General features: G+C 43.6%; 1 protein-coding gene across 2 annotated transcripts; it reads right to left on the bottom strand.

Annotated features, from left to right (window-relative positions):
* Positions 1-212: 212 nt before the first annotated feature.
* LOC310794118 (E3 ubiquitin-protein ligase TRIM11-like) lies at positions 213-15,550 on the bottom strand. Of its 2 annotated transcripts, none has more exons than XM_083656016.1 (11): positions 15,371-15,550; positions 10,441-10,990; positions 9,740-9,917; positions 9,479-9,574; positions 5,982-6,071; positions 4,551-4,694; positions 3,891-4,038; positions 3,420-3,464; positions 3,290-3,316; positions 1,860-2,035; positions 213-1,050 (listed from the first exon to the last, which is right to left on the bottom strand). In XM_083656016.1, the coding sequence occupies exons 2-11, from the start codon at positions 10,965-10,967 to the stop codon at positions 682-684; spliced, it is 1,800 nt and encodes a 599-aa protein (XP_083512142.1). In that variant the 5' UTR covers positions 10,968-10,990; positions 15,371-15,550; the 3' UTR covers positions 213-681. The 2 variants fall into 2 exon arrangements, with proteins under 2 accessions (XP_083512142.1, XP_083512143.1); XM_083656017.1 differs by having other exon boundaries at positions 875-1,112.
* Positions 15,551-16,459: the final 909 nt, after the last annotated feature.

The following is a 16,459-nucleotide window of genomic DNA, read 5'->3' as shown; positions in this document are numbered from 1 at the left end:
CTGTAAAGAGTTTGGTTCCAGGTAGGGATGTGCAAAATGCCTGCATATTGCGTCATGCATACTGTAATATTGTTGACACTGAGCACTCCAGCATTGTGTATGGCAGAGATTTTCAAAGTGGGAGCAGACGGTCCTCCCCAGGGGGGCTCCAAGCAGTTTCAGGGGAGGCTCAGTGATTGGAAGTGAAAAAATATTACATTAGTTCTCAAAAGGAGATTTCAATATTCAAGAACTTTATTTGTCCCCAATGGGGCACGTAAAACACAAACACATAAAACATAGTAAAAATATAGACAGTAAATAAAACATACACAGTGAAGTGTAAAGTCCATTCAAATGTAAATAGTGACACCAGCAATGGCTACCTTTTCCTCACAGAGTTGAGGAGGGAGATTTATTTAACCAGGAAGTCCCTTGAGATTGAAATCTCTTTTCCGAGGGAGACCTGGCCAAGACAGCATGCCAGTTACAGTTAAAAATAAAAAATGCAAATAAAATACAACAGACTGTATAAAATTCAGGTCAGTTTAGGCAGTTGCATTTACATGGGCCAAGGACAAACTGATTAACTTTGCACACCCACTGGCCAAAAGGGGACCAGTTTTTACCCAGGTAAAAAGGTGCTAAATTGATTCATGTAACACCATGAAACTGTAGAAAGGTTGGCGGAGGTATCTATTTTCATTCTGTCATTGCAACAGGACAAATGATTAGTGGAGCTTCATTCCTCCCAGACTTATTAGTACATGGGCTGAAGAATGGCAGGATGGTGTCAGGAAAGCTATCCATGCATGTATAGATCAGCACTCTGGCCTCTACATTATAGAAGGACACCACGCCCTTGTCACAGTCCACGTAGATCCCAACCCGGGCGGGTCTGAGGGTGAGGCCCAGGCTGGTGGAGGGTTCTGTTCGGAAGGCCAAGTCGGTCCGATCCCGCAGGCTGAGGAACCAGTAGCCGTGGGCGGGGCTTACATTGATCTTGCCTTTGCGGTTGACGGATTGGCTCACCACACCCAGGTCCCAGTCAGTCTTTCCTCCAACCTCCACCTGGAAGAAGAGGCAGGCGTGGTGGAGTTCAGGTCAATGGGTGCAGACCTGCTCAAAACAGGCTTAGACCAAAGATATTGAGGGGTCAGGAAGGAGGTTGGTGACTTGGTGGTTGTCTTCACTGGCTACAATAATTGATTTTAAAATATTGTTTAGAAAGCTCTAAATCAGATCCTCAGGCGTTCAACATTGAAAATCAGGTCAGCTCGTCAACTGTTGATATGATGGAGGGTCCTCCATTCTCATCCTCCCTGACAACACCTACCAAAACAATGTGTTTGCACATTTAATTTATTCATTTAATTGTCCTATGAGCAGCTGACAAAGATCTATAAGGTTCTGTTAACGGTTGGCCTGTTGAGGCTCACACAGGAGTGGACAGTAACAAAGTCAATTTATTTGAGTAAATCTTCTTTCAGCGGCTGTAGCAGGCTCATTTTTAAAGCTAGAGAGAAGATACTGATATCATATAGAACTCGAAGACTTAAAGAGTGTGGTGCAGGTAAAAAAATAAATGGATTTACAGTTGGGACTCAAGATTCTCATGGAAATACCCCCAAAAAACAAATTAAAACATGCCCCGAGGGCAGAAATATGGAGAAATATGTGGCATTATAATGCACGAGCCCAAAAGAAAAGAGTAATCTGGCCGATAACACCTGTGACATCACACGGGCTACTGTACTTACTGTAATAATAATAATACAGTCAATAGGCTACAGCATGCAGAATCAGTGGTGTCAGACGTACGATAATTATCGTATTTGTACGATAATTTACCACCAAAACAGTTTCTTGCAGATTCCTACCTCCCAGTAATGGCGTCCTGAGTTGAATCCCTCGCGTCCGAGGACACAGACCACACGGTCAAAGCGCTCCTGGTTGTCCGGTACCGGCTGATACCGGTCGCCACAGCAAACCTGCTTACCATCCACCGAGATCTGGAGACGTGGGTGAGCTGTGTTGGGGTCCAGCGTGATGTCAGCTGAGAGACAGAGAGAGATGGTTGGTGGTTAGTTTTGTGAATGGATGAAGGGTGGAGTGTGCCTGTGCATTCATATTGCAAGTGAATTAGTTGACTGATCACTCTATTCTGGCCAAGTCTGATTGTATAGAAGTCAATGGGAACATGATCCACCTCACTTGACTTATGACCTCAGTAAACACTTTCCTAATGAGTTGATGGCCTCAATCACTCGTTTCAAGTTTTTTCAATACAGCATGAAGTTCATTTAGTCAATTATGTTCCCATTTAGAGTCAAATAGACGATAGTCTCACTTGCAGACTTCTCTTTCCAGACTTCCCTCCCTTCTGGTAGAGGAGTCTGGCTGCATGGAAACTGGCTGCTGGTCTAAGCTCTGCCATTGGCTTCCGACCCCCTTTGACTGACCAGCTATGGATTTCCTTTCCGCTCCCTCCGTGTCAAATCTGTCCATCTCAAATACCTCTGCCGCGGTGTGTGTCGAATCTGACGATCTCAAATGCCTGCGCCGCTGTGAAACAACGTCAACAATGCTAGCTCATTGCTATACGCTGAAAACGATTGGATCCCCCGTTGTAGGGAGAGTGTCTGATAAAAAAACGTAAAAAAAACATAACCGGTAATGTATGCTCTGCTTAATTCCCCATCTCCAGATCCTCCAGACAAGGCTGCGTCCTTTCTCCCTTATTATTCGCCCTTTCCCTGGAGTCTCTGGCCCAGACTATTCGTTAATCTCCTCATACGCCGGTTACTGACCATTTCATTTCTCTTTATGCTGACGATATTTTACTTTTTTTAGGAGATGCGCCAAACTCAACCTCGCACCTTTTGTCTATTTCTGATCATCTTTTCTAATTTATCTGGATACGATCTATGATTCTTCTGACTGATTTGGGGAGGTCAGGAACAAGAGGCTCCAATAGATCTATGTAGTGACTATACAACGTTTTGAAGAAAATCATGCATGTTGTGTGTTACTTTGGTCGTGAGAGAGAGTTGGTGGTTAGATTGATGTATGGTTTGAATGTTGTTTTGGTCTAATATGTGATGTCCACTCTCAGTGAGACATGAGAGGCGGTTGATGGTTAGACTGACAGATCACTCTCAGTGAGACATGAGAGGCGGTTGGTGGTTAGACTGACAGATCACTCTCAGTGAGACATGAGAGGCAGTTGGTGGTTAGACTGACAGATGGCCAAATGAATGAAAATAGGTCTATCAGAACTGAGTACATACTTGAATGTACAATTATTTACCTGCATATTCCTGAACTCTCCTCACCTCTGCAGAGAAGAGAGAGATTTTCTTTGATCACATTTTATTGACAGGAATTTAATATCAACCAAATTTGATATGAAACAGTAGATCACAGTAGAGATTTCTTACTTGGGTTGGACCTGGATACAGATTGCTCCGATGGGGACTGCTGGCCTGTAATTAGATGGTAAAAAGTATACCGTTATCACAGTCGTACTGTTGCTATGACCCTGGACACGTCCATTTTGATTCGTGAATATGTTTTTAGTCAAGCTTGGAAAAGAGCGGCAAGACACAGTAACAAATATATATAATAATATATACACACACACACACACATATATATATATATATATATATAAATAAATAGAATATATATAAGACAGTGACATAACTGAAGACAATATGATCATTTTCTGGTTCACACTGGTTGGCCCGTTGTGATGTAATAGCTTACAGAAGCATTTTTTGAATACACAACGTCAGTCACTGTCAATGGAGCAGATCAGTCTATTATTGTAATCATATCTTGGTGTTTGGGTTTTATAGTCGTTTTGTTCTTTTCTGATGTTTCACTTCATAGTCTGAGTGCAGACTTACAGATCTCTGGCAGTTTCCGTAAGTCTTCCTGAAAGCGGTCCATCATTTGAGTGACAGTCCTTAGAACCACCCCTGAGGGCAGCTCAGACACCACATGGGCATTGGACCAATCCCTGGTTTGTGGAGTGCTGGAGAGGGCAGGGAAGGTCTGCAGAGAGAGAACAGGACAAGAGGAGACAGATATAACATTTTTGAGGAGGGGCAAGGACATAGACACCACATCAGCCATCTTCTGGTGGATCCTGGTGGATAACAGGCTCTGGTACTACGCTGTGGGTGCCGAGGGTGTGTGTCCCCCCCCATGTCCTCAGTGCCCAGGTGGGCTATCTCATCAAAAGGGCCTTTCTGTGTGGAGTTTGCATGTTCTCCTCGTGCGCCCCTGGGGGTTCCTCCATACAACATTGATATGGACACCCCCCCCCCCCCCCCCCCAAAAAAAAAACATGCAGAAGATCGTCATCTGACCAGTGACGACAACCCACTGCTTTGAATGATTACCGGTACCCAAAGTGAGAGACTGACCTCTTTTCGTTAGAAGAAGTTGTTAGTGGTTTGCTTTTTATTTATAAGAAGTTGTTAGTGGTTTGTTTTTATTACACAACATGTAGATTCATCGATCTTAATAAATGAAACACCTACTTCCCATTCCTCCATCCATACCTTGAGGAAGAGTATATAGTCTTCAGACTGAGCAAGCCGGCTCAGCGCTGTGCTCCTCTTCTTCAGCTCAGCTATCTCCTGCTCCAGCTCTCTCACCAGGCTCTGGGCTCTGTGCTCCGCCGCTCGACGGGCCATCTCTCTCACCTGGTAGTAACAAGAATAATATGCATCATTGAAAAATAATGTTCCATCTAGTTAAAATATCTTAAATTTAAGTCAATGTAGCTTTACAAAGTTTCAGCGTTAATTATTGACTGATTGCAACTCAGTTAAACTAAATGGGATTACATTTTTGGAGGATAGAAAAGAGCTACCTCCTCCGCGCACAGCTCACCAAAATGTGTTCATAGATACACCGCCACCCGGCTCGCCTCTAGATAACTCCTGAATTCCAGGGCATGTCTGAAAGAGGCTATACTGTACCACCTAGGCCTAAACTGACTGAACTTACTGTACCCCCTAGGCCTAAACTGACTGAACATACTGTACCACCTAGGCCTAAACTGACTGAACATACTGTACCACCTAGGCCTAAACTGACTGAACGTACTGTACCACCTAGGCCTAAACTGACTGAACATACTGTACCTCTAGGCCTAAACTGACTGAACATACTGTACCACCTAGGCCTAAACTGACTGAACGTACTGTACCACCTAGGCCTAAACTGACTGAACATACTGTACCGCTAGGCCTAAACTGACTGAACATACTGTACCACCTAGGCCTAAACTGACTGAACATACTGTACCTCTAGGCCTAAACTGACTGAACATACTGTACCTCTAGGCCTAAACTGACTGAACGTACTGTACCTCTAGGCCTAAACTGACTGAACATACTGTACCACCTAGGCCTAAACTGACTGAACATACTGTACCTCTAGGCCTAAACTGACTGAACGTACTGTACCTCTAGGCCTAAACTGACTGAACATACTGTACCACCTAGGCCTAAACTGACTGAACATACTGTACCTCTAGGCCTAAACTGACTGAACATACTGTACCACCTAGGCCTAAACTGACTGAACATACTGTACCACCTAGGCCTAAACTGACTGAACGTACTGTACCACCTAGGCCTAAACTGACTGAACGTACTGTACCTCTAGGCCTAAACTGACTGAACATACTGTACCACCTAGGCCTAAACTGACTGAACGTACTGTACCACCTAGGCCTAAACTGACTGAACGTACTGTACCGCTAGGCCTAAACTGACTGAACATACTGTACCACCTAGGCCTAAACTGACTGAACACTCAATCTCAGTAAATGTGCAGTGCACATATGAGTCAGTTAAGGGCCTATGGGGGTACAGTAGGAGTCAGTTCAGGCCTAGGGGGTACAGTAGGAGTCAGTTCAGGCCTAGGGGGTACAGTAGGCTGTGTGTACATTTCCCGAGTTTGGTATTGTGGTTGTATCTTACCTCCAACACTTCAGCTTGGCAGCGCTCCACACTGGAGACTAGCTTGGTAAACACACACACAAGTCCCTGTGTCTCTCTTTCTGCAGCAGCCTGGATCAAAGAAGAGCGCAGAATGGGATGAGAGGGAAGTGGAAGGAAGGCTGGTATTTTGAATGATGAAAGTAGCGTTGTTATTATTAGGGGTCCAAATACCACATGGTGCTGGAGCCCTATTGTTTGTTAAAGAGTTGTAACTAAACCCTAAAATCACTTTTCTCAGTTGAAAACCTGTATATGGACATGTAGGAGTGTTGCATAGAGACTGCCCTTTACTAGGTTAGACCCGCTTTTTAAATTGAATTCCTTTGAATTTTCCTAGGCTGATCTTAGGTTGACATCACCAACCAAACCAAGGAGCCATTTCAATAACGTTAAAGACCACCAGAGGTCCCCACTACTTCCAGGTTACGGCTCCCAACTCGGATGCGTATGCACAGCACGCATGTACTTACACCATTATATCTCAATGACTTACACACATGACCGCAAGACGTCACATTAATAAACATCGGTCATTTTAACCACCTTGAAAATTGACCAATGTTGACGTTTCCCTTGTGAGGACGAGATGAATTTCTCCTCCACTTGCCTAAAAACGTATCTCAGCCTGAGAACTTCTAGACCAAGACATCATCTGTATGTTCTGCAGTAACCTCACCTGTATATGATTGATTGATTGATTGATATTTTTATTTAAGTGTCATGCACCTGGGTGCCCAACCCATATGGGCTTACAAGACACTATATCATATTTACAATCGCCAAGATGGCCTCACAACAAATCATAATATACCTTTGTACAGAATCAAGAAAAGAAAAGAAAGGGCATTTCACTGAGACAGTCACTTTCCAGAAACAATTATACTGGGTACAATGCTCCCTGTCTTAGTCGCCAGGCATTTTCTATAAATCTGGCTAAAACAAAAATGTCCTTATCAAAAAGCCAACTCAACATATGACCTTCTGACAACCAAAACAAATCAGGATTCTTCAACTGGATTTTCTCAAATAAAGGATTCCTCAAATCATTGTATATGGGACAATGAAACACAAAATGAAATTCATCCTCCACAACACCAAGATCACAAAAAACACACAAACGCAACTCTTCAGGAACACATGTATATCTACCTACCTCAATTGCCAGTGGTAGGGTACCGGTTCTTAACTGAGCACATAGGGACCTCTGTCCTCTTTTTAGAGTTGACATTATATATGGTTCAGTAAAATAATCTTCTTTAATTTGGACATCATTTCTGAGCTTTGGTTTCTTCCAAATCTCCTCCATCCATTGTTCCTTTTGAATCTGAAACAGTTGTTTGACTGTACTTACATTACACTGTAGATTATTCATAAAAATCATATGTAAATCACAAAATGAAAATATTGACCAAGGATAACTGTGTGCTCTGTCCCAATTAAAGATATTTTTGGTCGCCCTATCCTCTGGCAACTGGACAAGGCGGTTCCACAAACAAGCCATTTCACCTCTCTGCTTAACAAGACATGACTCCCATCCCATATCCCCTTCAACAGCCACCTTCACAGTGTATTTATGCACTCCAAGAAAGCATCTCATGGCTGGACTCTGGATAGTATTACAGTCAGACACATCCTCAAAACCCCCACACTCCTGCAACATCAAATAAAACCCCACACTCCTGTCAGACGCATCCTCCAAACCCCACACTCCTGCAACATCAAATCAAATGGAGCCAACCATTGAATCATAAAGTTTAGAAAATGTTGAGAAGCCAAGGTCAGGACATGGTTTAATTTGACTCATCACAGAGCCTAACGCTCTTCCTGCAGACTCTGCCAGTACTTTTCTTCCTTCTGAAAAGCTCATGTTTTCATTGAAAACAAAACCAAGATATTTATACGAGGAAGTGTATATTAAAGGCATTGAACCAAACTGAAATACATAATCACTCTGCTGTACACATTTTTTCCTAAAATGTATAGTCTGAGTTTTTTCACTGTTGATGGCAATTCTCTATTTACTGCACCATGTGCTCATAATATTCAACATTCTTTGTAAATTAACCTCTTTCTCAGCAATCAAAACAATATCATCTGCATACAACAAAATACTAAAGTTCATATTGTCAATTGGTATACCTAAGTTGGCCTGCTTGATTTTTTTAGCTAAATCATTAATAAAAAAAAGCGAATAAAGTAGGGGAGAGCACGTCTCCTTGCTTCACTCCAAATGGAGTAGGAAACCAGACAGTTCTGCAGTTCTGTATATGTTCTGCAGAGAGCTCACCTGAATGTTCTGCAGAGAGCTCACCTGTATGTTCTGCAGGGAGCTCACCTGTATGTTCTGCAGAGAGCTCACCTGTATGTTCTGCAGGGAGCTCACCTGGATGTTCTGCAGAGCTCACCTGTATGTTCTGCAGGGAGCTCACCTGTATGTTCTGCAGAGAGCTCACCTGTATGTTCTGCAGAGAGCTCACCTGTATGTTCTGCAGAGAGCTCACCTGTATGTTCTGCAGAGAGCTCACCTTATGTTCTGCAGAGAGCTCACCTGTATGTTCTGCAGAGAGCTCACCTGTATGTTCTGCAGAGAGCTCACCTGTATGTTCTGCAGAGAGCTCACCTGGATGTTCTGCAGAGAGCTCATCTGTATGTTCTGCAGAGAGCTCACCTTATGTTCTGCAGAGAGCTCACCTTATGTTCTGCAGAGAGCTCACCTTATGTTCTGCAGAGAGCTCACCTGTATGTTCTGCAGAGAGCTCACCTGTATGTTCTGCAGAGAGCTCACCTGTATGTTCTGCAGAGAGCTCACCTGTATGTTCTGCAGAGAGCTCACCTGTATGTTCTGCAGAGAGCTCACCTGGATGTTCTGCAGAGAGCTCACCTGTATGTTCTGCAGAGAGCTCACCTTATGTTCTGCAGAGAGCTCACCTGTATGTTCTGCAGAGAGCTCACCTGTATGTTCTGCAGAGAGCTCACCTGTATGTTCTGCAGAGAGCTCACCTGTATGTTCTGCAGGGAGCTCACCTGGATGTTCTGCAGAGAGCTCACCTGTATGTTCTGCAGAGAGCTCACCTTATGTTCTGCAGAGAGCTCACCTGAATGTTCTGCAGAGAGCTCACCTGTATGTTCTGCAGGGAGCTCACCTGTATGTTCTGCAGGGAGCTCACCTGTATGTTCTGCAGAGAGCTCACCTGGATGTTCTGCAGAGAGCTCACCTGTATGTTCTGCAGAGAGCTCACCTTATGTTCTGCAGAGAGCTCACCTGAATGTTCTGCAGAGAGCTCACCTGTATGTTCTGCAGAGAGCTCACCTGTATGTTCTGCAGAGAGCTCACCTTATGTTCTGCAGAGAGCTCACCTGTATGTTCTGCAGAGAGCTCACCTGAATGTTCTGCAGAGAGCTCACCTTATGTTCTGCAGAGAGCTCACCTGTATGTTCTGCAGAGAGCTCACCTGAATGTTCTGCAGAGAGCTCACCTGAATGTCCTGCAGAGAGCTCTGTATCTCCTCCACCTTCCTCTCTCTCTCAGAGATGAGATGGTTCAGCTCCACCTCTGTAATACCTAACTGGGCCTGCAAATGAAGACATCATTAGTGCACACATAACAACAAGACACCCAACTACCACACACACACACACACACACACACACACACACACACACACACACACACACACACACACACACACACACACACACACACACACACACACACACACACACACACACACACACACCTTCTTGATGTTCCACTCTCTCTTGGCAGGGCTCACGTTGTGTCCTCGGTGCTCTGTCTCCACACACACGCAACAGATGCAGGTTTGGTCGGTGCGACAGAAGAACTCCAAGCCTCTGCGGTGGGCGGGGCACGGAGGCAGGCTGGGGGAGGAGTCAGCTGGCCCGCTCAGGGTGTACCTGGCATGACATTAAAGGGGGCCCAAGTGTGTGCGTGAGGAGAAATTGTCTTAGGCCACAGCTATGCCATTTTATGTGCGTGTATTCAAAGTATTCGAAGTCTGTGCTGGTGGTGATATTATTTTTTACCGAGCTTCCTTTCGTCCAGAGTGGCGCTGTTGAGCGCTGTGACGGCTGGGAGCTCTAACCGGGAAAAAATAATATCACCAGCAGAGACTTCGGATGAAAAGAGGCATTTATGAGCAGCGTCGAGCTTTCTAACCCCGAAGTCGAGAAGCTATGAACCCTTCTTCTCAAGTAGGTGGCATTCAAATGACTCTGTGACACTTGTAAATACGTCCGTCACACAGCTTGGGAGCCAAAGTCACAGGCAAGTCTATGTACGGAGACGGGACTCTTGTAGGGTAGACGATGACGTCATACCCGAAAGAGTCATAGCGGGGCTAGTCGAGTGCCAGCCTAAGATATAGAAATGGAAATTAGCATAACTAGTCTGATCTAATTTAGGAGTGTAGCTCTTTACCTGCGAGAGGGTGAATAGGGCATAGGTGCGTCGTGATGCTCGTGGGTGTGAGCCTCGTGGTGAGGGTGAGGGTGGGCGTTGGGATGAGGGGAGGTGGCAGGAGGCGTTCCACTGGCCGGCAGCTGCTGAAAGCGATTCTTCATCTCAACAAAGAGGTTTCCAGGCATCCCCGCTGAACCTGGCCTGGGCCCGGGAGCCAAGGCCGCGTGATGATGGTTGAGTGGATGAGAGCTGGGTTCCTCCCCTCCTCCTCCCGTTCCAAATTGGGTGTCGGCCATCTGTTTGAACTGCTCGGTGATCTCCCTCAGGGTCCGGTTGACATGGAGCTCTGGTCGTTTGCGGAAGGACTCCTTGCAGAGGGGGCAGAGGTAGCACTTGGCAGCTCCTCCTCCTCTGTCCCAGTAAGAGGAGATGCATGCCTGGCAGAAGCTGTGGCCGCAGGGCGTGGAGACTGGGTTGGTGAACACATCCAGGCAGATAGAGCAGGTGAACTGGTCCTCAGACAGGAACGCCGTGGACAGAGCCATGGCCGTGCAAGGTTAGAAATGAGCTTCACAAGAGACAGAGAGAGAGAGTGTGACTGTGAGAGAGAAATCAGTATAATACAGAATGTCTGAGGTCTTGATCACATAGAAGACTGCACTTCTTTTCAGGTATTTTCAATGATTTGGTCATCATGGCACATTTTCCCCTAACCGCTAGTAATGCACAGTAGTGACTGTGTAAGTAATGCACAGTAGTGACTGTGTATCTAGTAATGCACAGTAGTGACTGTGTAAGTAATGCACAGTAGTGACTGTGTAAGTAATGCACAGTAGTGACTGTGTATCCAGCCAGCAGTGTAGTTAGCAACTCTACCAAGAATGTCGGTTGATTTTGACAAAAATAACATAGTTAAGTATTGTAACTCTATTTAAGTTAGTTTAAGTTATCCTTTATTCATCCTCTGCATTTGACCCATCCTCTACTCTACTAGGAACCTTCCTAGAACTAGGAGCAGAGGGCAGCCGCAGTGCAGCGCCCGGGGACCAACTACAGTTCTTTTTGCCATTGCCTTGGTCAGGGGCACTGACAGGAGTATTAACCCTAACATACATGTCTTTAATGGTGGGAGGAAACCGGAGCACCCGGAGAACACCCACACGAACACGGGGAGAACATGCAAACTCTACACAGAAAGGACCTGAGAGGGACCGTGGTTCGAACCCAGGACGTTCTTGCTGTGAGGCAACAGTGCTAACCACTGAGCCACCGTGCTGTCTAGTTGTATGATAAAGAACTATTAATACGTCTTCAAGCACATCTTGAATTCCTTCATGCCATCTATTCATATAAACTCATATTACAATTCATAGATACTATTAGTTTTATTACTATATTCTATATTACTATTATTTGTTACCACGTATACCATATTATACCTGTTACCATGTACACATATACACATCATCCCCATAGTAACCACACACACACACGTGTTTATATATGCACGTGATCTACCTCAGGGATCAGTGTTAGGCACAGTCCACATGTGATCTACCTCAGGGATCAGTATTAGGCACAGTCCACATGTGATCTACCTCAGGGATCAGTATTAGGCACAGTCCACATGTGATCTACCTCAGGGATCAGTGTTAGGCACAGTCCACATGAAACCACTTGGAAGTTTGATCCATTTGATCACAAAACAGGCATTTTGAGAGCTTGTGATAGTGCTTCTTTATGCCCTCCAGGCACATGTGGATTGTGAATTGTCACGACCAGGGATTGGAAGTGTTGACTGATTTGGTGTGAATTGACAAAATAGACTATTGCAGGGATGACATTTTTGTAGGTTTTAATACCACGGAAGTCTGCGTCATAAGAGGGAAAGGCAATGGGATTTTCGGATGTGGATTTCGGTTAAATGCATGAAATAAGGTCTGTGATTAACAAAAGTTTATTAAACAGCAACGTTTGTGTTCAGCAAGATCATCTTCCCAAACGAGGACCACTTTTATGACTTTTTATGATGCTTTCTGAAAATTGCATATAAAAAAACACATTCATGCTTCAAAAGTCATAAAAGTGGTCCACGTTTGTGAAGATGATCCTGCTGAACACAAACGTTTGATAAACTTTTGTTAACCACAGACCTTATTTCATGCATTTAACTGAAATCCCCAAACAAAAATGTCATTGCTTTTAAAGTGCTACTTCAGGACTCATTCCTGTGGTTCTAGAAGGGTTGAACATGGGTCATGTGACCCTGGTCGTTGGTGTGAAAGTGGTATCAGACACCCTGTTAGTGTGAAAGTGGTATCAGACACATTGTAACCCTGTTAGTGTGAAAGTGGTATCAGACACATTGTAACCCTGTTAGTGTGAAAGTGGTATCAGACACATTGTGACCCTGTTAGTGTGAAAGTGGTATCAGACACATTGTAACCCTGTTAGTGTGAAAGTGGTATCAGACACCCTGTTAGTGTGAAAGTGGTATCAGACACATTGTGACCCTGTTAGTGTGAAAGTGGTATCAGACACATTGTAACCCTGTTAGTGTGAAAGTGGTATCAGACACATTGTAACCCTGTTAGTGTGAAAGTGGTATCAGACACATTGTAACCCTGTTAGTGTGAAAGTGGTATCAGACACATTGTGACCCTGTTAGTGTGAAAGTGGTATCAGACACATTGTAACCCTGTTAGTGTGAAAGTGGTATCAGACACCCTGTTAGTGTGAAAGTGGTATCAGACACATTGTAACCCTGTTAGTGTGAAAGTGGTATCAGACACATTGTAACCCTGTTAGTGTGAAAGTGGTATCAGACACATTGTAACCCTGTTAGTGTGAAAGTGGTATCAGACACATTGTAACACTGTTAGTGTGAAAGTGGTATCAGACACATTGTGACCCTGTTAGTGTGAAAGTGGTATCAGACACATTGTAACCCTGTTAGTGTGAAAGTGGTATCAGACACATTGTGACCCTGTTAGTGTGAAAGTGGTATCAGACACATTGTAACCCTGTTAGTGTGAAAGTGGTATCAGACACATTGTAACACTGTTAGTGTGAAAGTGGTATCAGACACATTGTAAGCCTGTTAGTGTGAAAGTGGTATCAGACACATTGTGTCCTTGTTACAGTGCAGGTGAAGTTGCTACTGTGTAGTTCTGTGTAGCCTATGTGGGTGTATTTGTATATGAAAACACACACTGACAGCAATTAGGTGTTTCACAACATCAGGAAATACCAGCTTGGTTGGAACATTTAGACTTGTTTTCTGTTGACTATGAATAGGACTCTATATGTGGCAACAACTCAGAACCTGCAAGTCCTCACTTCCTCTTCTCTCTGTATTCACACAAACGTAGCAGCTAAAGTGTCTCCTTGACATTGACTAAAGATATAGTATAATACTGTATTGTATAGTTATACTACACCCTAAAGATATAGTATAATACTGTATATTGTATAGTTATAGTACACCCTATATCATAAAGATATAGTATAATACTGTATATTGTATAGTTATAGTACACCCTATATCAGGGATGGGCAACTTTGATGATGGAGGGTCACAAAGAAATGTCCTCGCTACCAGAGGGCCAGATTGTGACCATGCACTTCCACCAGTAGCCTACTGTAACACCATCACTCCCAAATATAGCTACTAATTTGCTGAAAAGGACTGGTAATCCAAGTTTATTATAGCAATAGTTATATTTTTCATATTCAAATTGAGTAATTCTTCCATTCAGATGACACCAGAAACTTTGCTCTAGTTTTAAAACAGCCCACTACAGCAATTTGATGGGGTACATCGCCCAAATAGGTGATATTAATCACATTAGTAATGTTGCATGTGCAATGTGCATCCTGGATATAGTTTGTTACAATAGTGTTAGCAAAAAATGCTAACGTTAAACAGTATGTGGATGGACAATGCTAACGCCATTAGCGCCATGTTCTGGGATGTACAGTAAGATAAAAACACAGATTTGGGTGGTCTAACCAAAAACGTCCACCTTGTCATTTTTTTTGTTTTTGCAAATGGACCCAGGGGCCACACTGAGTGGGGTCGGGGGCCCTATATCTATACACAACATAAGTTACATACATCACAGACATTTTTACTAATCTACATTACGATACTACACAACCAAAGCATGTCTTTAGACTGGGAGGAAACCGGAGCACCCAGAGGAAAACCCACGCAAACAGGGAGAACATAAAACTCCACACAGAAAGGACGGGGTGGAGATTCAAACCCATGACCTTCTTGCTGTGAGGCGACAGTGCTAACCACTGAGCCACCGTGCCACCCTGTGCTGTAACTGTTATGCATTGAATACAATTTGAAATAATACCCATTAAATATGTCACTTGATCAGGGTTAATCCGTTTACTCGGTGATAGAATAGGGTTAGGGTGATAGAATAGGGCCTTAAGGAAAAAGAATGGGAACCATTGTTGAAATGAGGGTTCCCAATTTCAAACATTTTCCAGTCTTTTCAAGGATCCATAATATAAATGTTCATGTAATGTGAGGCAGTGATTCTGAATCAATACCAGAAATGATCACTACACTGGACAAATAGGACACGCCTCTTTATATTGGATTACTTTAAAGTCACTGCGTCACATCACATTACATGGAAGCTATTGAAATAAGACACATTTTCCATAAAAATATTAATATAAAATACAAGACTCATATTAGAGCTATGTTACGTCAACAGCTACAGAAAATAAATTAGCTGTTATGTTACTTTACGTGGAAGGTTATCCATGGAAGATTACTGTAACAATTAATTTCATGACACACAACATTTCAAAACTTTAAAGGATTTGTCTAATTCCATGACTTTTCCAGGCCTGGAAAATGAGATTTTGAAATTCCATGAACTCTGAACACATAATGCCCAGCCTCGAGTTTAAATGGTCATACCTGTTCTGTGGACTGCAGAGATTTCTGAGGAGTTATTATTCCGTTGTTAGTGGTATTTCCAAGATGTTCTGATTGTCTTCTATCACTCTTTCTACCTAGAGAACAATCTTTCTTTCTTTGCACTGTTTTGTCTTCCAATGTCTAATGTGTTTTGTCTTCCTGTTAATGTCTCTATTTTCGGTTTTGTCTTCCTGTTAATGTCTCTATTTTCGGTTTTGTCTTCCTGTTAATGTCTCTATTTTCAAAATACTGCATTCCCATCTTCTCTCCCTCCCTCCCTGTCAAGCTGCTGTTGACTCCACCTGCAGGGCGGATCCAATCCAACCTGCTGGACAGGTGGAACCGTTCAGGTAAGCCTTTTTAAAGCATCCCCCCGCCCCCCCCCCCCCCCCTCTCTCTCTCTCTCTCTCTCTCCCTTCTCGCCCCTTTGACTGCATTCCAGGGTTCCCACACCTTAACCCATTTACTGGAATGCAGATTTTTCCCCAGACATGAAAATATCCAAATCATGTGTAACCTTTTGAAGTAATCAATCATTATTATTATTTGCGATTTATTTTCATGGAAAGGTAGGTGAAAAGGTGTTTTATGGTCGGTCACAATTGTGACCGGCGGGATAACACAGTGCATCTAATGTGTATACTGAATTAACATATCTAATGTGTATACTGAATTAACATATCTAATGTGTATACTGAATTAACATATCTAATGTGTATACTGAATTAACATATCTCTCCTTTGCAGTCATCAAAATGTATCGAGGGGTGTTGAGGGTGTTTCCTCTGAATGCTCCAGTTTCCTCCCCCAGTCCAAAGATCAGCTGTTTGTGTAGTATGGTCATGTAGCTGTTTGTGTAGTATGGTCATGTAGCTGTTTGTGTAGTATGGTCATGTAGCTGTTTGTGTAGTATGGTCATGTAGCTGTTTGTGTAGTATGGTCATGTAGCTGTGTGTGTAGTATGGTCATGTAGCTGTGTGTGTAGTATGGTCATGCAGCTGTTTGTGTAGTATGGTCATGCAGCTGTGTGTGTAGTATGGTCATGCAGCTGTTTGTGTAGTATGGTCATGTAGCTGTGTGTGTAGTATG

Source organism: Poromitra crassiceps, assembly GCF_964638095.1.
Source record: "Poromitra crassiceps genome assembly, chromosome: 19".
Lineage (NCBI taxonomy): Eukaryota > Metazoa > Chordata > Actinopteri > Beryciformes > Melamphaidae > Poromitra > Poromitra crassiceps.
Note: the sequence above shows the minus strand (reverse complement) of the source record. Positions and strands in the feature narration are given on the sequence as shown.